The sequence below is a fragment of the Theropithecus gelada genome, chromosome 13 (assembly GCF_003255815.1).
Source record: "Theropithecus gelada isolate Dixy chromosome 13, Tgel_1.0, whole genome shotgun sequence".
In the NCBI taxonomy this organism is placed as follows: Eukaryota; Metazoa; Chordata; class Mammalia; order Primates; family Cercopithecidae; genus Theropithecus; species Theropithecus gelada.
In genome coordinates this window covers 47,289,369-47,314,735 of record NC_037681.1, presented here as the reverse complement: position 1 = coordinate 47,314,735, position 25,367 = coordinate 47,289,369, and the positions used below count along the sequence as shown (strand labels likewise).

Below are 25,367 nucleotides of genomic sequence, written 5' to 3'. Positions count from 1 at the left end.
GCAAGAGGCACTGAACAGATGATGAAATTTAAATATGCATAATTGTAAGCAACTGTTTTCTGTGTGAAGTGATCTTTTTTTCCCCCTTGAGATGATAAATTAATGCAGAATGTGAAATCAGGAATTTTGGATATTGCATACATGATTTCAATGAGAACTTGAGTTTCATGGCTAGAAATACGCCAAAAGGAAAAAAATTTTTTGAGTTTCTGCCCTAAAGCTAATAGCTAAAGGTTTTTGTAAATGTGATGTAAAATGCGGGTTTTGGTAGCAGTATAGGCTATTGCTACTGAAATGCATCACAGTTGGAAAAATGTGTGCTTTATCAATTCGTTCAATAAAACTCACATAATCTGAAATTATATAAATCAATAGAGAAGTTTCAACAGCTTTCTGGGTACCATTAAAATAATAAATTATACTTTCTTAACAGTTCCTTATTAATTTTACCTGCTTACTCTCTGTTTTTTTTTTTTTTTCTAGGATTTCAGATTGGATTTTGGAAGTTTGAACTTAAATAGCTTTAAGGTAATGGATACTTGTTATTCAAAGGCTTCGCAAAGTTGGTTATGTAGTTAAAATGAACCTCTCTGTGTGTTTGCATGTAAATGCGTGTGTGTGTGTGTGTAAAGCCCTAAATTAAAGCCTAAATTTTGACCCATGCGTCAAGAGGATTTCAGATAAAACCTCAAGAGCTCGTATTTATGTGAATATGTCTTGTTACTGCTATCTTTGTGCCCCCTACAAATAGTCTTTTTTTTTTTTTTTTAGACAGAGTCTTGCTCTGCTACCCAAGCTGGAGTGCCGTGGTGTAATCTCAGCTCATTGCAGCCTCTGCCTCCTGGGTTCAAGTGATCCTCCCACCTCAGCCTCCCAGGTAGCTGGGATTATAGGTTTGCACCACCATGCCCAGGTAATTTTTTTGTATTTTTAGTAGAGATAGGGTTTCACCATGTTGGCCAGGCTGGTCTCGAACTCCTGACCTCAAGTGATCTGCCCACCTTGGCCTCCCAAAGTGCTGGGATTACAGGTGTGAGCCACCATGTCTGGCCAAAAGTCTTACAACTGACACTGAATTTCAAAAAATTCCTAACTGGGAGAATCATCTAGCAAACACCTGAAAAACTTAGTGTAGCAATACAAACCATACTTAGTTGCTTAAAGAAGTCACATACTGTAAAAAGAGAAGCTTTTAGGTCATAAAAGGGAACCATATAAATTTTAAAAGGTAGATCAGACTTTAGCCAGGTGATCAAAGTCAACATCATTAGTAATAGGTCATTTTGATAGTATATACCCTTGATGTGACGTGAGGAAAATGGCAACTGACTTTTATGGTCTTCCTTCTAAAAACTCCTAACACCAATCTAACCATTTAGAAAAACAGCAGATAATTTCCAGTAGAGAGTATTCTATAAAATCTCTGAACAATACTTCTCAAAACTTGTCAAGGTCATCAAAAACAAGGGAAGTCTGAGAGACTGTCACAGTCCACCGGGGCTCAGGAGACATGACGAGTAAATGTAATGTGGTGTCCTGGAGGAGATTCTGGATCAGAAAAGGGACATTACATAAAAACTTAGGAAATCTGAATAGGCATGGACTTTAATTAATGATAATGTATCAATATTGGCTCAGATTGTAACAAACGGGCCATGCTAATGTACGATGTTAGTAATAGGGGAGGCCGGGTGTGGAGTAGGTGGAAACTCTGCACTATCTGTGCTACTGTAAATCCGACTTTTCTAAAAAATAGTCAATTTAAAAAAAGCTATACAAGGATAGAATGTGTTGCTTTAAATGTAAGGAAACCTTAAAATACAAAGGATCTAATTTATTCAAATATTTTTAAAGGAGGCAGAACTCCCTTGGCTAGAACTGATATACACACACATTACACTAATAACTGTGCATTCAGTTATTGTAGATGACCAGGTAGTGGTAAAGTGAAAATCAGGTGCACTGGAAATTTGAGATTGGAGTGGAGCTGTAAGCAGACCTTCCTTGCACCCTCTAGGAGTTGACTTGTCATCAAGAAAAGACTTGAGGCCAGGTGCAGTGGGTCATGCCTGTAATCCTAGCACTTTGGGAGGCTGGTGGATCGCCTGGGCAACAAAGGGAAACCCAGTCTCTACAAAAAAATACAAAAATTAGCCAGGCGCAGTGGTGCACACCTGTGATCCCAGGTACTCTGGAGGCTGAGGTGGTAGGATCACCTGACCCCGTAGGTCAAGGCCACAGTGGGCTGTAATCGCACCACTGCACTCCAGCCTGGGTGACAGAGCAAGACTCTGTCTCAAAAAATAAATAAATAAAATAAAAAAGAAAAGACTCAAAGCTAAAGCCCAGTGAGAGCTTACAACTGGCAGGAGGTATAGAATTAAGAAAATAAAGGTTTTTAAAAAACTAAGTCCATAGTGTTAAAATTTTTGTATTAAGAGGAAATCTGGGCATAGTTGGTATTTTATTTATTTCTATGAGAAATTTTTGGTCTATTAGAGTGAGCATCTCATAATTAACTCAAAATGTGTAACTTGGCCAGGCGTAGTGGCGCACACCTGTAATCCCAGCACTTTGGGAGGCTGAGGAGGGCAGATCACGAGGTCAGGAGTTCGAGACCAGCCTGGCCAACATGGTGAAACCTCATCTCGACTAAAAATACAAAAACTACCCGGGCATGGTGGTGGGTGCCTGTAATCCCAGCTACTTGGGAGGTTGAGTCAGGAGAATTGCTTGAACCCAGGAGGCAGAGGTTGCAGTGAGCCAAGATGGCGCCCTTGCACTCCAGGCCGGGTGACAGACAGAGTAAGACTCTGTCTCGAAAAAAAAAAATGTGTAGCTTAAAACATAATTTTAAGTTGAAATATTGTTTATTCTTAGCATCAAAACAACTAATAAAGTGTTAAACTTAGTATATTTATAAGTTTAATTTATTAGATTGGTAATAATTATTTGGTACTCAGGAAAGGTATTTAAAAGGGAAATAGGATTTTAAATGTAGTTGAAAATGTTGTAAGGGGTTTAAGTTCATAAATGGAATCAAAGGCACCTTAAAAGCAAGTGATAGAATATGGTAGGCTTATAGCTTTTAACGGAACAATGAGGTCTACGAGGCAAACTGAAAAAGCTTAGAAAAGCATTCCCAGACCTTCCCCACCCTATGGCATCACCAGCTACTGAGACTCATCAAGCCTCCAAGAGCTGTGTGAAGACACAGGGCTTGTCATGCAAACCCCTAAGTCACCACCCACTGTGGAAGGACCCATCTCCCGCATCTCCTATGATGCCATGTCTTGTCTTTCAGCAATGGAAAATTTTTTAACTCCTGGACAGGCACAGTAATAGCCCAATGAATGTATAGGTATATAGAAAGTGACCATGTAGTTTATTAAACAAACCAGGACATGTTTGACAGTGAAAGTGGACACTGTTAATAATTATTCTGGGGCAAGGGACTTAAACCAGGATTGCCCTGAGCAAACCAGGACATCTGGTCTCTCTAGGTCTAAATGTATGGTTGTAAATCCACAAGGGAAAGTACATAACTCAGTTTCCATCATAAGACAGTACCCAGTGTCAGTAAAATGCCAGATCCTTTACTGTTCTACTGGGAAAGCACTAAGAGCCCTTTCAAATGTATGTTGTTACAACACTGTCAAATAGTCCGTTACTAACTTAGGACTCTAAGGTCTACCAGCCCCTACATATCATGAGGTTTCTTCTTCACACCTGGGTGTCATGAGACCCTGTGTCCTCCACTGACTACAAAGCAAGTTTTTTTTTTGTTTTTTTTTTTTTTTGAGACAAAGTCTCACTCTGTCGCCCAGGCTGGAGTGCAGTGGAGCGATCTCACCGCCACACTTGGCTAATTTTGTGTATTTTAGTAGAGATGGGGTTTCACTATGTTGCCCAGGCTGGTCTTGAACTCCTGAGCTCAGGCAATCCTGCCCCTTGGCCTCCCAAAGTGCTAGGATTACAGGCGTGAGCCACCGCGCCTGGCTGTAACAAAGCAATTCTTACTGTTAGTCTATACCGGTGTATAGAGGTCGGTCTGTAATTCTGAGTTAGAAAATAGAATGGGTGGCTGCCTAGCTGCTGACTGGTGTGATTTCTCCAAATCCAGATTCTCATAAATAATCAAGGCTTATTTTAAAGTCTGAGTCTGTGGTCTTTTATTTTTCTACAACTACATACGTAAAAAGGCACTCCATGTCTTCCTGGGTATCTTTTATTTTTTCCCTGTAGACTGCCTGATAGATGCCATGTGCTAAATGTGTGGTCATGTTATTTTTTCATCCAAACCCAATGCATTTTTGGTAGTTAATCCAATTCTGGTGTGCTCTCCTGTTGTGGGAAAACAGGGTAACAGACACTTTGCAATACATTGCAGGGACTCGGCATCCATCTCAAGCTGACAAATCCATCTCAACCTTCAAATTTTAAGGTTAAGAAATAAGTACAGTGACCCCATAGTACTAGAAGCCACATTTTTTTTTTTTTTTTAAAGACAGAATTTTGCTCTTGTTGCCCAGGCTGGAGTGCAATGGTGTGATCTCAGCTCACAGCAACCTCCGCCTCCCGGGTTCAAGTGATTCTCCTGCCTCAGCCTCCCGAGTAGTTGGAATTACAGGCGTGCGCTACCACGCCCGGCTAATTCTGTATTTTTTTTAGTAGAAATGGGGTTTCTCCACGTTGGTCAGGCTGGTCTCGAACTCCTGACCTCAGGTGATCCACCTGCCTTGGCCTCCCAGAGTGCTGGGATTACAGGCGTGAGCCACCACGCCCGGCCTTAGAAGCCACAATTTTACCCTTTAGTGAGAAAGAATTTAATCAGATAATCCTCCCAACATCTGATGGAGCTCTAGAGAGAAGGCAGAGGGTCTCAACGCAATGGATGGGGTTGAGAGTACAGAGGGCCAACCCCAAAGGCGGGGTTCTGGACAGCCAGAGAGCAGCTGGAAGGTCCTTCAAAGGCACATTGGCCTTGTGATTTTTTTATGAAGCCATCGTTCTATCAGCCAAGGGTTCTGCCGAGTGGAGAGGTGGCTATGGGCTTCCAAAATGGTAGCCAAAATAGGTGACTACAGGTAGATGGAGCAAGTCTAGTTTTTTCCCTTTTGCGCCTAATTCTTCCTCCTAATTATTTCAGATAATTTGGCAACCTTGTCCCTGGAAATCTGGCACCACTGGGGCTCCTGTCTCTCAGAATTAAAAAAAAAATCCAGTCTCTGCACAGGCCACCCAATAGGAGAGACAGATCAAAGCTGCCTTTTCTTAGCAACAGAAGCCTTGCCCAGTCACCGTAGAAGAGATCTCTGCCGAACTCCCTCCTCTTTGAAGAAACACAACAGAGTCCAAGTGAGAAGTAGCTACAGTTTAATACAAACCTGCACCAGAACACAACGTGTCGGGCTGTTTAGTTTTTGCCTCAAACGGTGGCCAAAGCACAGGACCATGTGTCGTCTTGGGGTTGACACAGTCTTAGCACCATGACATTTACAGGGGCGTAGGGAAGTCACCTGGGTGCTGGGGTGCTGGAGGCTCCATCCCGACCCCACGCTGTGCCTGCGCCTCAGCAGCTGGAGGGGGTTTGGGTTTCCTTGTGGTTCTGTGGCTTCTGGGTCAGTATCGGAAAAGCCCTCAGCACGACATCGGCTCGACAGAGACCTACTGTGGACTCCTAGCACTACACACACGCACGCACACGCACACACAGTAGCACAATTTTCTGGCAACTTAACCCCACAAACCTAGAGAGCAGCTAAGGCAAGAACAACAGTATTTATTCAGCAAGTACAAGACCAGTTTGAGAGCTGCATTCAGTGCAACCAGAGACCCTTTCATTCCAACCAGGAGCCAGTGGGGCTGGTGACGAAGCTGGCTGGAGCTCTGCACGGGGCAAGGAGTGCATGGTGGGGGCTGACCGCTCATTCGGCTCCTTGAATCTCTTTCTGATTTCCATCTAGAAGCTCCCGGGCAAAGGGTAGGGCCTATGTAAGGACTGGGGGTGGATGAAGTGGATGGCCTACAGTGGACCACTCCAAGATGTGGTTCCCCGGTGCCACGGGTCACGCATCTCTTGGGCGGAGGCACTCAGAGAAGGTAAAGCTTTCCTAGCCCAAGCAAGGATGCTTTGCCCAGCTGGCCACCACCACTGCTGCTGGGCTCTTTGGCATCTGCCCAAGGCCCATGACCCAGTGAGGGCTGACAGGGATAGAGATGGTGTGCACTGCACCAGGAGGCAGTGTCATGGTTTCCCCTATCCCTGGTGGCTTTCCCAGGCCTGAGTCTTCACCCCTGTTCCAATGGCTGCCACTTGCCATGAGCCCCTTCGCCACCTCTGCTCCCTGACTGACCACCTCTGTCCTCTCAGCCCCTGAGTGAGGAAAGGGGGAGTGAAGGGAGAAGTGAGGGTGTGGATGCAGCTCACACTGCACAGTTAGCCCCCAAAGGGTGACTAGTCCTAGCTCAAACACAGACTGTGCATGAGATTGTTTATAAGAAAGATGAGAAAAAAAAAATCTATCTACCTGTGCAAAACAAAGCAGGCTGCCTACCAGGAAAGTAAGTCTTCTTGTTGGTTAAACTCTCAGGTGGGATCTACAATAGATGTCGCCCCAGACCTCCTCTCCACAGCTGGGGTAGATAGCCAAGGTTGGAAGGGTGGTCACAGACACTTCTGGGGTCAGAGGGCCTGAACTTTTTGGGCCTCAGTTTCCTCATCTGTAAAATGGGAAGAAGAGTAAGTGCTCCATTGTCATGAGGACCAAGTGAGAGGTCATATATGGAAGTGGTTTGAATACACGAACAGCACTACAGAGATGTGCAGGGGCTGACTTTTTTTTTTTTTTTTTTTTTTTGAGACGGAGTCTGGCTCTGTCGCCCAGGCTGGAGTGCAGTGGCGCGATCTCAGCTCACTGCAAGTTCTGCCTCCCGGGTTCACGCCATTCTCCTGCCTCAGCCTCCCGAATAGCTGGGACTACAGGCGCCCGCCACCTCACCCGGCTAGTTTTTGTATTTTTAGTAGAGACGGGGTTTCACCGTGTTAGCCAGGATGGTCTCGATTTCCTGACCTCATGATCCACCCGCCTTGGCCTCCCAAAGTGCTGGGATTACAGGCGTGAGCCACCGCGCCCGGCCAGAGACTGACCTTTAACTGAGGGTCCAGAAGCCTCGCACAAGCCTCAGGGGCTGAAATCACATGTGCAACATGAAGTCACTTCCCACGGGGCAGACAAGGCTTAATAAGGGCAGGCGGCCGGGTCACTTCCCAGACCACTGGAGGTGGAAGGAGACACCCGGCCTCTAGTGTTTCTATGGGAACTTCTGGAGGGCCTCAGAAGCAGGGAGGGCCCACCTGGACAGACAGGGGAGAAGATGAGGCCATGAGCCGGCGAGGGCCTGGTGCCAGCCACGGGAGATCACGGCACCTGAGCAGCAATGTGGGTTCGACAGCCAGGTCCTGTGTGCCTGGGGTCTCCCTCCCTGGTGTCTGGCGAGCCCATGTCCCACTCCTCCTCTCTCAGCAGGCATGAGGCCTCTTGCCAGTCACACAGGAGGAGCACTGAGTCTCTGTCCAGCAGGAAGAAGTTACAGGAAGCCGTGTGTGTGTGTGTGTGTGTGTGTGTGTGGTGGGTGGAGATGGGGGGAAGGCAGGGGGAGTGCCGGGAGTGAATGGGGCAGAGAGGGGAAAGGACACCTGCTTCCTGAAGGGCTGGCATCTCCGGGGCTAGCATCCCAGGCCCCCTCTTGGAATGTGGGAAACTAGACAAGGAGGGGAGGGGAGGAGGAAAGGGCCTGGGCCTCCAGCAGCCCGGAAGGCCCCCGGCGGGGAGAAGAGAGGCCTGTGACCCCAGCCCCTCCACCGCCCCTGCCCTGTGCTGTCTGGTTGGTGTCGAGTGCAGCGTCTCCTAAGGACCACATCTATTCCTGTTGCTATTCTATGCTAGTGACACAAGCACCGTTATTTTTCACAGGATGCACAAACAAGTCAAACCAAACTACTGCGCAAACCAAACGTGCAAAACCAAACCATTTACACGCGCCGGGCACCAGCCTTGAGCCCCGCCCAGCTACCCTCCTGGACCTGTGACCCCCCGAGGGTGTGGGCGGGGCACAAGAGAAGCTGGCGAGGGGCACCGGGTGTCCAGCCACCCCCATCCCTGCCCCTACACAGGGCCAGAGGTGGGTTGGGGGAGATGGGACGTCCTGGGCATGGCTGGGAAGCTGACACCTGTCTGGCTTGGGAAATGTCACCACAGGGCCTAAGGGGTGGGGGACGAGGCCTTTACTTTGAAACCACATCTGCTAAAGTGCTCTGGACAACTGGGCAGTCAGCCAGGGGGCAGGGCACTAAAGTCTGGGCTTTCCCAAAGCCAGCGGAGGCAGGAGTGAGAGGAAGGGCTGGCCAGGGCTCTATGCACTGGGCTCTGTGCACAGTGTGGGCTTCCTGGGCCCCAGAAAAGCCCACGGAGGCCAAGGCAGAAAGGACTACAGCAGGAGGAACACATCTCAAAGTGCCTGTTAGAGTTGGCTCGAAGCACAGTGAATCACTTTGCAGACATAGGGAGGGCTCCGCAGGTCCTGGGGCCCCCTTCGGGTGGTGTGCTGCCCAGCCCAGCCTCTCCTGCCCCTGAAGCTGTGGTCGGAGAGTTGCGGACTGGTGGCGGTGGTGTGTCCTCACTCGGGGGGCTGGGCAGTGCCTTTACCAAATGCCACTCGACCTGCCTCCGGGAGGAGCGAGGATCCGAGCTGAAGCTCGCTTTGGAACATGGTCATCGATCTGAGAGCCTGCAGGGAAGGAAGCACAAAGGGTGAGCTGGGCTCTTGTGCCTGCTAACAAACCACAGTCACCCTCTCCTGGAGGCTCACTGTGTGCAGGGCCTGAGTGAATCCTCACAGTCACTCCATCCCATTTTACAGACGAGAAGACCGAGGCTCAGGGAAGTTAAGTGACTTGCCTCGTGTTGCAGTGTGTAACGGCAGAGCCTGGACTTGGACCCAGGTTTTCCAGATTCACAGCCTACATTATTAATTGCCCACTGTGCCAACCTCACTGCCTCACGTCTGGGCATACAGTCTCTTGTGCATGCAGGCCATCGGCCAGCCTGTTGGCACATGGGCCTTTGTACATATGCCTCAGTGAGTAAGCAAGAGAGAAAAATGAGGGTATGCCATTGTTTTGGAAAATGAAAGAACCACAGCCCAAAGGCCCCGCATCTTGAAATCCCATGACTTAGTTACAAAGGAGGGTCTATACAGAAGGAGAAGGATTGAAAAGAAAACAAAAACAAACAAAACACAAAGGGAGGGAAAAGGAGGGTCTAGTGCCCCGGAGAGCCCAGTGGGACATTCTTCAGCCTGGCCTGCTTAGAACAGACAAGATTTGGGGTGGAGAGTAGGGACAGGCTGCCTGATGTTTGCTGTCTGAGCGGGCGTTCTGGCCAGTCTTGGCTCTCGGGCAGAAGAAGAGGAGGCTGCTGGTCAGCAGGGGCCCTGCAGCTCTGGGGTCTTGGTGCCTCTCGGGTCTGGCTGCAGGAGAAAGGACCCTGCCCGGCAGCGGTGGGAGTCCACGCCTCCTGGACTGGCAAGACCTAAGTGTGCATAAGCGAGTCTTCCACGCCAGGCTCCCTTTCTGACTCCACTCATGGCCCATCACTGGTGGGAGTAGCAGTGGCCCTCAGGGTAGTGGAGCTATCATCTCAGCAATGAGACTGGTCCTGAGACCAGTGCCCTAAGCAGGGCACACAGGAGCCACGGCAGGTAGGCGCTGCCCCGTTGGCATCCCTCTGGTTTAGCTCTCTGCTCTCACAGCAGGATGTTTTGTGTATGGGGCTTGTCTCCCCCAGTAAACTCCAGGCTGTGGGTGGAAGGACCAGGGTCTTGCACCTCTCGCTGTGCCCATCCTAGCACAGCCCTCACAGAGTGGATGCTTGGTCTCTCTCTGGGCTTATGCTGAAGGCAGCTCACCGGTGCTCAGGGAGACCCAGGGTCCTAGCCCCCTGCAAGTGGTGGTGACAGTTCCCATCTAAGCCGCCTGGAGGCTCGGGGCATCTTACAGCCTCTGCTTGTTCTCCATTGAGGGTCATCATTTATGAGCCTGTGGCTCCCATGGGGATGGAGGGGGTGGGGAGGAACTGCAGATAGTGGCTTTAAGAACTCGGATGGGACCCCCTAAGAACCTAGAGATTCCGCAGAAGGACTGGGGCCAGGACCCAAGGGACAGAAAGATAAGAGAAAAAATTGGGCATCAAAAGTCGAGAGAAAATATTTTACTTAAAGTTAAAAAAAATGTATACAACACAATTCCTGGTAAAAAAAGAAGGTGAAGGTGGGGTAAAGGCGGGAACAGGTATGGGAAGGTCAGAGGAGGAAAGTGGGTAGCAGAAAGAGCAGAGAGGCTGCTGAGGAGTGGACTGGGGCAGGCCAGGGGCCAGTGGGTGCAGTCCCGTGAACCACAGACAGGGCTGACTCTTCTGAGCTCAGGGCATCTTTGGAGCACCCACTGTGTGCACAGCCCTCAAGATGTTTCAAGGGACAAAAATATCTGAACTTAGAAACCCTCAGGAGAGCCCCAGGTGGGCCATGGCCTATTAGAGCGGCTGTGCCCAGGGACCAGGACAGCCCTCCTGTCCTCACTAATGTCTGTGTGAGTCTAATATCCAAACCAGCACTTATCCCTGGAAATAGGCAACGGGAGGGAGGACAGGACACAAAAGAAAAGCAGGCATAAGTCCCACTGCCTGGGTGGGCCACTCCTCCCGGCCCCCCGCCCTCCTCCCATGGCCCCCTGACTCTTACCAGAGAGGCTGAAACTGGATTCATGAAGGTCCCGCATGCCCCCATGCCGGGTGACAGGCCGGGTAGGAGTGTCTGCGAGTGGGGTTCCCATCTCTTTTTTCCCAGGGTGCACGACAACAGCGACATCCCCTAGGTAGGGAGTGCGGTCCACTCCTCTAACCTTTAAAGTCTAGGGAAGGATGGAAGAAGAGCAGAAGCACAGGACAACACCATCAGAACTGACACAACCGTGGCCTCCCTGGGGGCCGGTGGGACATTAGACACTGCCACTCCGCCCAAGACACAAATCACTGCAAGCGACCAAGGCTTCTTAAACCTTGAGTCCAGGGGTTGGAGTTTCCTCGTACGTCCTAAAGAGCATGTGCATATGTGTACGTGTGTGCATGCGTGCATGTGTGTGAATGCACATGTGTGTGTGCGTGCATGTGTACAGGAGAGATACTGGCTTCCCCCCAACACTGGTGGAAGCCTTACCAAGGTAGCAGGTAGAATCTGAGGAAGTCAACTTGAACCAAATTTCTTTTCTTTTCTTTTTTTTTTTTTTTTTGAGACAGAGTCTCACTCTGTCACCCAGGCTAGAGTGTGGTGGCGCGATCTTGGCTCACTGAAACCTCTGCCCCTCTAAAGCGATTCCCCTGCCTCAGCCTCCCAAGTAGCTGGGATTATAGGCGCCTGCCACCGCGCGTGACTAATTTTTATATTTTTAGGAGAAACGGGGTTTCACTTTTTTGGCCAGCTGGTCTTGAACTCCTGACCTCGTGATCCACCCGCCTCAGTCTCCCAAAGTGCTGGGATTACAGGCGTGAACCACCGCGCCCAACCGGAAATCAACTTTAGAGAGGTCCCTCCCACACAGCACAACATTACTCACCACCTTAGGCTTCCACGAAACTACACCCTTTACCGGTCTGACAACTCGGAGAGAACAGAAGCTAAACACAGCCCCATCTGGAGACCAGAGGCCCCCAGTAGCAACACTAGCTCATTCGGTACTCACAAAGGCAGTAGAGTTAGGAGTCTATATTCTACAACCAGACTGCCAAGTTCCAGTCCCAACTCTGTCACTTGTAAACTGTGTGGCTTTGTGCAACTTACTTTTCTGTGCCCACAATACTAGTACCTACATCAGAGAGTTGCCGGAGAGCAGATGAATTAGTATGTGTAAAGCTGTTCCAACTGCTTTGGCACATGAGAGGCAACATAGAAGTAGGAGCAGTTATTACTACAGAGGTCATTTATGGTCCTACATCGTATTACAAAGTGCTGTTGGGCTGGGCGCAGTGGCTCACGCCTGTAACCCCAGCACTTTAGGAGGCCGAGACGGGCAGATCACTTGAGCCCAGGAATTTGAAAGCAACCTGAGCAACACGGTTAAACCCTGTCCGTCTCTACAAAAAAATAAACATTAGCTGAGTGTGATGAGTGAGAGACCCCGAGTTTGCTTTCAGATTTAGCCCTGTGATCACGAAAGTCACGCTTTCTTCACTCAGGCAGCCCAAGCCTGCGCCCCCACGGCAGACCTGGCAGTGGATTTCTTCGCTCACTGGCCTCTGGGAGGGAAGGGTCCTTAGTTTCTCTGAAAGCTCTGAGCCCTCTCGTGTGGTCTGTGTGCCAGCAGTTTGGGCGTCCCGTGTTCAGGTGCCTGTTCCTCCTGTGCTTCAGACAATGCTTTGCAAATGCCAGCTCTACCCGCACTTGCTTCATCAAGAGTGGGAGGCGGCCAAGCCAAAGCAGTATCTCCAGCCCCCAGCACCTCCTCCAACCCAAGCCTGCTTATCCCGAGGAGCTCAGCGGTCGCACACACTCACATTTCCCATTTGTGACCTCAGCAACTGAGGACCCCTGCTGCCTGACCACTTAAAATGCCACTTGGTAATCAAAGACGGGGAACAGAAATCAGCATTTTCTGACTCTAGCGTTCCCTGGCCCTGCCACACACTCCCCTCTCAACGCTGGAGAGAGGGCAATGGAATTGGGTCGAAAACTGGAGTGAATATCTCTCTGAGATTTAAAACAGTCATGGAGGATGTTCCCCGGCAGGGGGCGCCAACACCCCTGCATCTTCCCCCTCCCACCTCACCTTCTCTCTCTGGACCAGCTTCTTGTAGACAGTGTCTGGGAAGGACCTCAGGGGACAGAACTTGCCGGTGCCCTCGGCGCACATGAAGACGCCGTTCTCATACACGACGCGCCCCCGGCTGATGGTGACCAGTGGCACGCCGTGGCAGCGCATGTTCTCGTACAGGTTGAAGTCTCCTCCCTGGACCTGCGTGCTGGCTGAGATGGTCCTGGTGGGGAGGCAATGGCGGGAGAGAAAGCGCTGAGGACATGTCAAAATGTCACAGCTCCATGGGAGGGGTGAACCCCAAAGGCTGGTTGTTATGGGCTGAATTGGCTTCCTTCAAAATTTTTCCGCTGAAATCCTAACACCCAGAACCTCAGAACATGGCCCTATTTAGGGCCTTTAATGTAATCATTAAGGTAAAGTGAGGTCATATAGGTGGGCCCTAATCCAATCTGACCAGTGTCCTTATAAGAAGAGGAGACAGACACACCAGACATGTGTGACACAGAAGAAAGACTGTGTGAAGATGGAGGGAAAAGACGGCCAACTATAAGCCAGGGCCATATTTTGTGCTAGAAATAGTGCAAAGTTATATGCTTTTGGAGATTGGTAATGCAAGTCCTCTTCAACACCCCGAGCCCCTCTAGCCCTGGAGATGAGCAACAAACTTTACTTTGTGGCTTCTGGGTCCCACACCACCACATCAGCATCGGCTCCGGGGATGATGCGGCCCTTGCGGGGATACAGGTTCAGAAGCTTAGCCGCGTTGGAACTGGTAACGGCCACAAAACGGTTCTCATCCATCTTTCCTCCAACCTGAAATGTTGCAGAAAGTGTCAAGTCAACCAGGCTCTGGGGGTGGGCTTCAAACCCTTGGTTACCTTTGATGCTGTCCCATGGACTTTGGGCTTAGGTGGTTAGAACAGTGGTCACAAGGGGACAAAGCTGTGAGCACCATCTCAGATGAGCCAGCCTGCTTGGCTGGGTCCCAGGTGCTCACTTATTCCTTTCTCCCTTCATCCAGCAACTATGGTGAGTGGCTGTGCTTCCATTCAGGCTGCCTGCCCGGGGCAAATCTGCCTCCTGTTTGTAAAACCAACTCTGCTCATGTGCCCACACGGATGAGTCAGGAATCTCCCTTCATCTACTAAGGGTGATATTTTCAAAGGGTTATATACTCAAGAGCGTATAAAACATCTTATTGTCCCACCCATGAGAGTACTATGGACTCTCTTCAAGGGGATTTCCTGAGCCATCTCCTTGGCCTTCCATGAGCTTAGTCTTGAGAACTTCAGATCTCTTTGGGGCTCATACTATTTTGAATCTAATCTGAGATAGATCAAGACCAAAAATACTTACTCTTCATGTGCAGAACAGGTGGTATTCAAATGAAGTCCCAGTTCTTATCTTTTTTGAAATCAATTAGACAAAATATATCAAATCAAGAGCCTTAAAACTGTTCATATCCCTTGGCCTAAAAATTTACTTCTAGGATGCTGTCTTAAGGAAATAATCCAAAATAATAATCAGAGGCCTGGCGCGGTGGCTCATGCCTGTAATCCCAGCACTTTGGGAGGCTGAGATGGGCGGATCGTGAGGTCAAGAGATCGAGATCATCCTGACTAACCAACATGGTGAAACCCCGTCTCTACAAAAAATACAAAAATTAGCTGGGTGTAGTGGCACAGGCCTGTAGTCCCAGCTACTCGGGAGGCTGAGGCAGGAGAACCACTTGAACCCAGGAGGCGGAGGCTGCAGTGAAATGAGATAGCGCCATTGCACTCCAGCCTGGGTGACAGAGCGAGACTCCGTCTCAAAAAAAAAAAGAAATAATAATCAGAAATGCTGACACACACACTCATGAACAAAGAGGTTCTCCACAGCATTATTTGTAAGTGCAAAAATTAGAAACAGTGAAAAGTCCCAAACATCAGGGAAAGATTAAATAAAGTATGGTACTTTCATTGGAGAAAATATCATTCAGCCATGAAAAAAGATGCTTTTAAAGAATTGTTACTGATATAGGGAGACACTCAGGGTATAGTGTTATATGAAGAAAAAAATCCTGGTTAGTATAGCAGTTGGTAAAAGAAAAAAAAAATATGAAGCCAGTTATTCAAATAATGTGTAGCTGGGTGTGGTGGCTCACACCTATAATCGCAGCACTTAGGGAGGCAGAGGTGGAAGGATAGCTTGAGCCCAGGAGTTCAAGACCTGCCTGGGCAACGTAGCAAAAAAGGAAAAAAAAAAAAAAAAAGTACAGTACATGCACAGAACTAGAAAGAAATACACTACAATGTTAATAGTAGTTTAATTTTTAGGCATGGAATTAAAGGGATTTTTTTTTTCTTATACTTTTCTGTATTTTCCAAATTTCCATAATAGATCGTACTACCTTTCTAATCGGGGGAAAGACCTTTTGTGTTTTGTTCTTGAGTGAAACAAAGAGCTGGGATTGAACCAGCCCTTCTAAGAACATTCTTTGACAGGATCTGAGGAGTGAAAACTCTTACTGGGATTAGAGCGGGGATGAAGCGGGGATTAGGGCAGGGATCTGATCGGGGCGGGGCTCTAGCAAACGTACCACTCCTCTCTCCCAGATGACGCTCATGCGGTCCTGCACGCCACTCACTCCGTGTGGGATCTTGGTGAAGTCTTCCTTGCCCATAGCTTTCTGTTTTGTGGTGAAAGGCCGGTGATCTGATGCCACGATGTTCAGAGTGTCACTGGGTAGAGAAAAAGAGGTGACCAGTAAGGGGAGGGGAGGGGAGGAACCTAGAGGGTGGGGATAGATATAGGGAAAATCCTCAGTGTGGGAACCAGGCAAAGCTGACTCCAAGTTCAGCTCTGCTGCTTAGGCCATGTGGCCTCTCATGAGTTACTTCATCTATGTGAACCTCAGTTTACCCATCCACAGAATGAGTGTGGCACAGTCTGTCTGTGTCACAGGTGACTTCAGTGAGATCCTTGGGATGGCAATGTTTAAGAGTGAAGAAAGCAGCGAAAAGCCGAACTTAGAGTCTAGCTGAAGTGAGATGGTGGAGGTGGTTCTACTCTCATGGAATTGTATGCCGATTCCCTCTCATCAGCTCTCCAACCCCACCTGCTGACAAGCATTCACAAGGTCAGTGTTAAGCTTTGTTGAATAACTTGGACTCATAGCCTTCCTTGGGTGTGGGGATTCTAATGGACCAGAAGGGGAAGGAGGGATGAGCTGGAAGCCTGACTTAATAGACCGAGAGTGGTATGCAAGTCACTCAGTTCTTCCTCAATGCTGTTCATGACTACGGTCCTCACACATATATTAAGGCTGTCCTTGGGCCAGGTGCTCATGCCTGTAATCCCAGCACTTTGGGAGGCTGAGGCAGGTGGATCACTGGAGGCCACGAGTTCGAGATCAGCCTGGGCTACATGGTGAAACCCTGTATCTACTAAAAATACAAAAAAATTAGCCGAGCGTAGTGGTGGGCTCCTGTAATCCCAGCTACTCCGGAGGCTGAGGTCAGAGAATTGCTTGAACCCGGGAGGTAGAGGCTGCAGTGAGCCAAGATCGCCCCACTGCACTCCAGCCTGGGGGACAGAGGGAGACTCTGTCTGAAAAGAAGAAAAAACAAAGCCATCCTCTATCCAAGGCTGTGGGTGGCTAAGGCACAGGCAGGCCTTCGAGGGGCTACTGGGCCAGAGAAGATGTAGGGAAGAACAGGGAGAGAGGGCTCATGGCAGCAGATCCTCTGCCCAGTGAGGGAGGCAGGCAACTGGCCCGGATTCAGAGATCTCTGCCCAGATTCAGAGATCTCTGCAGGCCAAGGGCTCAGAGGCAGTTAGGGGCGGAGGAGAGAGAATGTCCACGCAAACCAGGCCAGGGCAACCTCAGGAGGAAATGGCTTTGGGGGGGGCAGGGAAAGGCCTGGCTGGAGCAGGGGAGTCAGGTGGGGGAAGGAGATGACTGCTGGGACCACACTGCGGGTGCCCTGAAGGTCAGGGGCAGTGGTCCCATTGTACTCTGTAGGAGGCCCCAGAGCCTTGTGAGTGCCCGTGGGCCATCTAAGATGCCCACTCCAGGAGACTCGAGGGGCAGAAAGCATTATCTGACCTGGTGAGGAAGCATATTCTTAAGGCTCTCAGACAATGGCCAGTTAGCTACAGAGGGCTGTCTCCACAGGGGACTTGGCAGGGCTCATCAGTCTCAGTTCCCACCCAATGACTAATGTCTTTGGCCAAACCCGCGGTGAAGATGGTTCGCTCTTCCCTGGGCCAGAGAGGCTGCTCTGGCCCTTGCAGAGACTCTTTGCAAGAGATTCTCCCGCAGAGCCCCAAGGCTCCCCACACTCTCTGGACCTGCAGAAGCCCCCACAGATGAATGGAATCTTTAGGGTTTCCTTTCTCCTGAGGGGCCCTCTGGATACCTGAGCAGGGCTCAGGGCAGAAGATGCCCACTGCAGTCATGAAGGGCAGGTCAGGGACCCTGAGAGCAACAGGCTCAACTCCTGCTCTTTAACCAGCAAGTCTTCCTGAGCACCCAGCTTTCTGAAAAGGCTCCTACACAAAGGTGCCCACTAGGCAGCCGTGAATGACGGTAGTTACATTCTAGGAGGCCCTCTGAGCTCTCTCAGTGCTGCCCTGAATCTGGAAGATAGGAAGCCCCCATCCAAACCATTTAAAGTTTAAAACATGACTGGCTTTGCCAAATACTTTAAAATTTTATATGATCAAATGAAAAAATTTCTAAGAAGCCAGATTTTAGGCCAGGCACAGTGGCTCACGCCTGTAATCCTAGCATTTTGGGAGGCCGAGGTGGGTGGATCAGTTGAGGTAAGGAGTTTGAGGCCAGCCTGGGTAACATGATGAAAAAATACAAAAAATACAAAAATTAGGCTGGGCACGGTGGTGCAGGGTGGCTCACGCCTGTAATCCCAGCACTTTGGGAGGCTGCACTCCAGCCTGGGAGAAAGAGTGAGACCCTGGCTCATAAAACAAACAAGCAAGCAAGCAAACAAACAAACAAACAAACGAAAAACTAGTCAGGCGTGGTGCTGCACATGTGTAGTCCCAGCTACTCAGGAGGTTGTACCTCTCCTTTCCAGCCTGAGTGACAGAGCCAGACCCTTTCTAAAAAAAAAAAAAAAAAAAAAAAAAAAGCCAGATTTTAAATAAAGGACAAATCATTATATCTATAGATTGAACTTTTTTTATTCCTTTACAGCCTAACAAATCACAAATCACATCCTAAAGTAGATAATTATGAAATAGCTCATATTTTCTTATGGGAATAATAATTGGTGTCTGGATTTTCTGTCAAGTATTTTGCATCATATAAATTATAACCAATAATGTATTACAAAAGCAAAATTATAGTCATCATCAATTTCTATAAATAATTAAAATATTAAAATTATGCTCCAAATCCTATAAAGTAGCACCCATTTACAATATGCACTGATTAAAAAGGGATTCAGACTATTCTCATAACACAAAAACGACATTTCTACTTAAATAAATAGAATCAATTTAAATAATTAAAATACATTTGACAAAGTAGGCTAGATGTAAAAACTTAAATTATTCAATGATACTTATTCCCCCCAGTCTATTTGAATTTGTGTGGGTTTGGGTGCTGTAATTTGGGTGGGTTGAGGCACTTATTATCTTTTTTGTTCTTTCAGTAAATTTGCTTGTAGCAAGCAGGGGTGTTTCAAAAGATTCTTGACCTTGGAACCAAGCCCACATTATTATACTGGAGTCTTGGTAATTGTTTCTTTTATTGTATTGCTGCTGATGAAAAGGAGGTTGATTTGTCTCAAAACAAGCTTTTTTTCTTTTTTTTTTTTTTAATGAAGTCTTGCTCTTGTTGCCCAGGCTGGAGTGCAGTGGCGCGATCTCGGCTCACTGCAACCTCTGCCTCCTGGGTTCCAGCAATTCTCCTGCCTCAGCCTCTGGAGTAGCTGGGATTACAGACATGAGCCACCATGCCCAGCTAATTTTTGTATTTTTAGTAGAGACGGGGTCTTACCATATTGGCCAGGCTGGTCTCAAACTCCTGACCTCAGGTAATCTGCCTGCTTCTGCCTCCCAAAGTGCTGGGATTACAGGTGCGAGCCACCACGCCCAGCCAAAATAAGCATTTTTTAAGAGTAAGAGCTGATCTAGCATTTCTCTCTTCATCTTTACCCTCCCTGTTTATTTACATAATGTAAATATGTAAATATTGTAAGAGCTGCCACCACCTGGCACCCACCAAGGCTATGGGACAGAATACAATGACCATCCCCATGCCATGGTGCGTACTGTCCTCCACAGAGGCCACCTTCGCCCACACCCCTATCGACAGCACTCCACTCACACTGGCAAAGCCCCGCACACCCCAACTCTCTATAGGTTGTGAACATAATGGGATGGGAGTGGGAGTTTTCCAGTGGTTGGCAACCAGGACTGAAAGCTAAGGACATGGATGAGACAAGCACCTTATTACCTAAGAAAGCCACCTTCAGTGGGGCTGGTCGCTTCCCTCCACTGCCCCTGCACCATCCTAGAAGAGGCATAGCCCTACCCCGCCCCAGGTCTGGAAAGCGGGACCCTCGGAGGGAGACTGAGGGGTTGGCAGGATGGAGAGTCCTGGCATTCCCTCCCCTCCTCTTTCCTGGGTTGAGTGGGGTTTCCATACCCTCTCCCCACCAGTTCACCCTGAAGACAAGGAGGGCATACTTCAAGAGGTTCACTTGTGGAGAACAGAGCTGAGAGCAGTGGGCACCTGCCTGGGCTGTGGGCTATGGACCCGCCTCTGAGCCACAGGGAGCAGAAAGGCTGGGTGGGCTTCCTCTGGGCCTCAGATACTATAGAAGGTGGCCAGGCATAAGTTGCGGGTCCTTGTTCATAGAGGCATTGCTAGTGCTGTGAGCTGGGAGAGATGCATGCCTGGGTATGGAGAAGAATCCCCTCACCTTTTGTCCTAATCCTCCTACCCCAACCCAAGCTGAGCTGGGGATCAGGAAGGGAGGAGATGGAGTCTTAAACTGGATGGAACTTTAATATCCAAAAGTGAAGAGAAAGCAACGTCTTCTCCTCGAGTTTTTTTTTTTTTTTTTTTTTGAGTTGGAGTCTTGCTCTGTCCCTGGACAGGCTGGAGTGCAGTGGCATGATCTCAGCTCACTGCAACCTCCGCCTCCCGGGTTCAAGTGATTCTCCTGCCTTAGCCTCCCAAGTAGCTGGGATTACAGGTGCCCACCACCATGCCCAGCTAATTTTTTGCATTTTCAGTAGAGACAAGGTTTCACCATCTTGACCAGGCTGGTCTTGAACTCCTGACCTCAAGTGATCCACCCACCTCGGCCTCCCAAAGTGCTGGGATTATAGGCGTGAACCACTGTGCCCGGCCCCCAAAATGTTAATAGGAGAGAGAAAGAAGCTGCAAGCAGTTATTGGATAAAACAAAAACCCTTTCATGATTGGGTCCTGCTGAATTCAGACTGTTCATCAAACCATTTCCTTTAGGTTAGGACTGCATGGGAAAAAGCAGTGTCAGAAAGAGAAGAGCTGGAGAAAGGAGATCTGGAGGAACGGTGTGGGGGAGGGGGAAGGGGGAGAAAGTGCAGAAGAAAAAGGGAAAGGGGAAGGAAAGGAGGAGAAACCCACAGAAGGAGGGATGTACAGACAAGGGGCACACGGGAGCCAACGAAAAGAGGAGAGGTGAAGAAAAGAAACAGAAAGGACCCCTACATTCTAGGGTAAGTCACAGGCCACATTCTGCAGCTCCCCACTGGGCTTTAGAGTAAGAGATCAATGTCCTTTGAAATTCCGAATAACCACTGTTCACAGTTCTATATGTGCTCTTCACTCTTACACTTCAGAAGCTCTCACTCCACATCAAGCGGTCATAAAGTCTCAATAGGATGGCAATTATCTGATGGGCTCAGAGAAGGTAAGAAAAGCACAATCATCCTGTGGGCACAATGAAATCAAACCTAGCTCAGATTTGTTTCCTGGGCCCTCTATGACGTCTTCCTAAAGATGTACACATCCCTGCAATGTGCTGCTGAAACGCCTTACTTGGCCAGCAGGCTCATGAGGTAGGTGGAGGTGTTGGTGTCCAGTCTCAGGGGAGGCACCGTGACGTAGGCAGCCGCGTGGGACCAGTCCTGGTGGTAGTAGTGTAAGCCTGTCAGCGTGGCATGTGCAGTGGTGGTCTCAGCCAGCACAACTTTCCCTGGAAGAAGAAAGGTCAGAACTATAACCAGGAAGCCACCAAACCTGAGCGATCGCTGGTGTGTGCCTCTCATTTTACAGGTGAAGGAGCTGAGGTCAGAGACAGGAAGGAACCTGCCCAAGCTCACAGGGTTTTTGAGGGCACAGCTGGGTTCAAGCCCAGAGAGCTTCCCTATTCTCCTGCTGACTTAGGCAAGGAGAACAGAGGGACATGGGCACCGAGGCCCGGTAGCACCAAGCGGCACTTTGAGGAGTCTGGTTTGGCCAGAGCACAGGTGTGTGCAGGGTGCTGTTGGCAGATGGAGCTTGACAGTGGGTGAACAGGCACGCAGGGCTGTGAATGCCACGCTAAGGAGCAGTCTAGACTGTTTTCTGGACAGGCAGGTGCTGTGAGCAGCTTCAAGAGAATGGTTGGGGTAGGACAGGGAGGGCTGTAGCAGGGCTGGAGGACAGGGAGAAAGGGGGTGGGAGCAGTCACCAGGCTGGGGCGACAGTCTAGGTGAGACCTCCAAGGGGCTTCAGTGAGGGGAGAGGCAGGCAGCAGGATCTAGAGGGCAATACGGTTGAAGGCCGGGAGGCCCTTGCTTCTAATCTATTATAGTTGAAGGCCGGGAGGCCCTTGCTTCTAATCTATTATAGTTGAAGGCCGGGAGGCCCTTGCTTCTAATCTATTATAGTTGAAGGCCAGGAGGCCCTTGCTGCTCATCTATTATAGTTGAAGGACGGGATGCCCTTGCTTCTGATCTATATCCCCAGGCCTGTGACTGTGACTTTGTTTCTCCTGCTGCCAGGCCCTCACCGGCACCTGGGGCGGGGCTGGACTCCAAGCATCTGCAAGCCTTTAGGTAATGCCAGGCGATCTACAACAGAAGCCATACAAATGCCCCTTGGACTCATACACAGGGTTCCGGAGGCTAGAAAGGGAAGCTGGGCCCACACACTGTTCTTTCTTTAGGGACTTCCCAAACAGTCCCTGAAATGCCCACTGAAACTGGTCCAGGATTTTATGTTTGTTGCCAAGGCAACTGCTAGTGAAATCTATGAGTCCAAAAAGACACTAATTAATGAGTGGGTTTAAAACTTGGAAAATTTTACCAAATCCAGAAGTGACAGACACTCCCGTAAAGCTGTTACGCATACAAATTTGCAGAAGAAAAAGCCACGTTCTAGCAGACTAAAGCCAGGCTAGCACAGGGCGGCTCCGAGGAAGACAGTGGCAGATGAAAGGGAAGGGCTGGCTGAGGTCCTGGGTGCAGGAGCCGGGGCCAGGAGTGAGCACGGCTAATGGGCCCCATCCGTCTCCAGTCCCTCCACATGACCTGCTCTGTCCAGCCAAGCCTGCGGACTCACCTTGCATCTTAGCAGCTGCGATAACGTCACCAGCCGAGATACTGGACACGTTGACCAGGTAGATTGGACAGTGAGTCTAAACACAAGAAACAGTGGGAAGTAGGGAGGGTTGATCCATAAACTTCACGAGCATCAGAACAACCCTAGTAAAGTCAGCCCTGGCCCCCACGCCTCCCCCTGCGCCACTCAACCCCACCCTCAAGGTGACCGTCCTTAAGCGGGGAATGCAGGGCTGGCAGTCAAGGTGAGGTTGCAGGAACTGCATGATAGGGGGAGGCAGAGAATAGCCTCCAGCACCAGAGCCCACCGGGAAGCCCAGCCTGTGAAGTTCAAGACCGTCAAGTCTGAACCTCTCATTTTCTCCCATCTGACAACCATGACTGTGATTTAAAAGAGGGGAACTCTTTTTCCAATTTAATTTCCTGTTTATAAACGTGATGGCCTAGAGTTAGTCGTGTATTCTGTATCTAAAATTACGATGCCTGCTGTCTGAAGGCTGCTTATCAGTAGACAGAATGCACCCTGGAGATGAACAAAATACAAGGGGGTTAGGGTTCAGAGTCTAGGCAAGAGAAGGCTGATCTTGCAAACGGACACCTGGACTGTAATATTAGTTTAGCTTTTTTTCTACTAAGCTGTGCAACCACGGTCCCTGGCTTAACTCCTCTGAGCATATGCTTCAGCTGAAAGGCAAGAAACTGCCTTTTTGTTGTTCAGGTCTTTCCTTATTCTGGGGTAAGTTCCATCAGGAAGTAATTGATAAAATAACTATTGTCATGACAATAAAACAACGTCCTTGTCCAGCGGCCAGAGCTCTAACGTGCAATTGGGAAATTCTGTTTCCCCAGAAGTTATTCTGATTCTGTTTGCTTATCACATTAGGAAGATGTAGAGTGTAGGAGCTGGACTGAATTTACATGTGAGCAATGAACTGAGCTTCAGCAGGCTCGGCGAGGTGGAATGGAAAGCTGCTGGTGAGAAGGGTGAATGCAAGGACGGTGGGCATGACAGCGCTCAGTCAGCAGTTTTGGGGTCCTGTGGGCCAGACATGGTGCTGGCACCCAGAGCAGAATGGGGCGCACTGTAGAGGTTGTTTTCTTTTCTTTTCTTTTTTTTTTTTTTTTTTGAGACAGAGTCTTGCTCTGTGACCCAGGATGGATTGCAGTTGGTGCAATCTTAGCTCACTGCAACCTCTGCCTCCTGGGTTCAAGCAATTCTCCTGCCTCAGCCTCCTGAGTAGCTGGGATTACAGGTGCCCGCCACCACGCCCAGCTGATTTTTGTATTTTTAGTAGAGATGGGGTTTCACCATGTTGGCCAGGCTGGTCTCAAACTCTTAACTTCAGGTGATCCACCTGCCTTGGCCTCCCAAAGTGCTGGGATTACAGGCATGAGCCACCATGCCTGGCCGAGGTTGGTTTCTAATCCCAGAGTAGAGATCGGGGGACTTACCCTGTTTGCAATGGTGATAACACGATGAGTGGCTTCAGCTTCCAGCTGTTAGAAACAAAGGAGAGGAGGAAACCAAACTTCACCATCTCCTCCAAGCATACCCATATGGAGCAACTGCACCCACAGGGGTTGGCTTGGGGCAAAGCCTGGGCAGAGGCACCAACCTCCAACCACCCTGGCTCACAGTGAGGGAGAATTCTAGGTCTTAGAATACCAGGCACGTCCTTGCTGGATGCTCCTTGGGGCTTAATTAAAAGACAAGGAAACAACATCTCTCCATAGCCACCTCAGAACTGCAGCAAAGGAGAAATAGTGGCTGATTTGACTCTGGAAATTAGCCTAGATTCGGGTTTCTGTGCATGGTACTATTGGCATTTGAGTTGTATAATTCATATATATATATATATGTTTTTTTTTTTTTTTTTGAGATAGGGTCTCACTCTATCTCCCAGGCTGGAGTACAGTGGCATGATCATGGCCCACTGCAGCCTTCACCTCTAGGGCTCAAGCGATCCTCCCACCTCAGACTGCTGAGTAGCTGGGACTACAGGCATGCACTACCATGCTTGGCTAATTATTATTACTATTATTATTATTATTATTATTATTATTATTATTAAGACAGTCTCACTCTGTCGCCCAGGCTGGAGTGCAGTGGTGTGATCTCGGCTTACTGCAAGCTCCGCCTCCCAGGTTCACACCATTCTCCTGCCCCAGTCTCTCGAGTAGCTGGGACTACAGGTGCCAGCCACCATGCCTGGCTATTTTTTTGTATTTTTAGTAGAGATGGGGTTTCACCATGTTAGCCAGTATGGTCTCGATCTCCTGACCTCATGATCCGCCTGCCTCGGCCTCCCAAAGTGCTGGGATTACAGGCATGAGCCACTACGCCCGCTTAGCTAATTTAAAAAAATTTTTTATAGAGATGGGGAGTCTCCCTCTATTGCCCAGGCTGTTCATAAACTCCTGGGCTCAAGCAATCCTCCGGCCACAGCCTCCCAGTGTTGGGATTACAGGTGTGAGCCACTGCAGTCAGCCGAGTTGCATAATTCTTTATGGTGGGGGTGTCTGTGCATCGTAGGATGTTTAGCAGTATCCCTGGCTTCTACTCACTAGATGCCAGTAGCATCTGCCTTGTCCCCCGGGTTGGGACAAGCAAAAATATCTCTAGATATTGCCAAATTTCCCTTGGGGAGCAACATCTCCCCTGGCATAGATCCAGGCCCCCCCCCACCTTTAACCAATAGATAGTGGCGGTGATAATTATTGGTATTACGACCACAGCCAAAGGCTTGCTCTTTCCCTTGTATTAAGTAACAAAGTCTAGTGTGTGTGTCCACCCCTTGCTCACTCCTGTTCTCACAGGCACACCCTCTGTGTTTCAGTCGAATCTGGTGTGTTTCTCTACCAATTCAGAAGTGCCAAACAGGACCTATATTCAAAGGCTCTGAAAGACAGGCACAGGTCAGGGCAGTGAGGGGGACTCCTCAGCAGACCCACTG

At 49.2% G+C, this 25,367-nt stretch overlaps 1 protein-coding gene across 2 annotated transcripts in view; it reads right to left on the bottom strand.

Moving 5' to 3' along the window:
- Positions 1-5,359: 5,359 nt before the first annotated feature.
- DPYSL5 (dihydropyrimidinase like 5) overlaps positions 5,360-25,367 on the bottom strand; it is a 102,882-nt gene continuing 82,874 nt past the window's right edge. For both annotated transcript variants that reach the window (XM_025354803.1, XM_025354804.1), the window contains exons 6-13: positions 23,866-23,910; positions 22,415-22,490; positions 20,909-21,065; positions 15,450-15,591; positions 13,539-13,681; positions 12,881-13,088; positions 10,801-10,969; positions 5,360-8,790 (exon numbers count right to left, since the gene is read on the bottom strand). In XM_025354803.1, the coding sequence (XP_025210588.1) occupies positions 8,705-8,790; positions 10,801-10,969; positions 12,881-13,088; positions 13,539-13,681; positions 15,450-15,591; positions 20,909-21,065; positions 22,415-22,490; positions 23,866-23,910 (1,026 nt within the window). In that variant the 3' untranslated portion in view covers positions 5,360-8,704. The remainder of the gene's footprint in view (positions 8,791-10,800; positions 10,970-12,880; positions 13,089-13,538; positions 13,682-15,449; positions 15,592-20,908; positions 21,066-22,414; positions 22,491-23,865; positions 23,911-25,367) is intronic.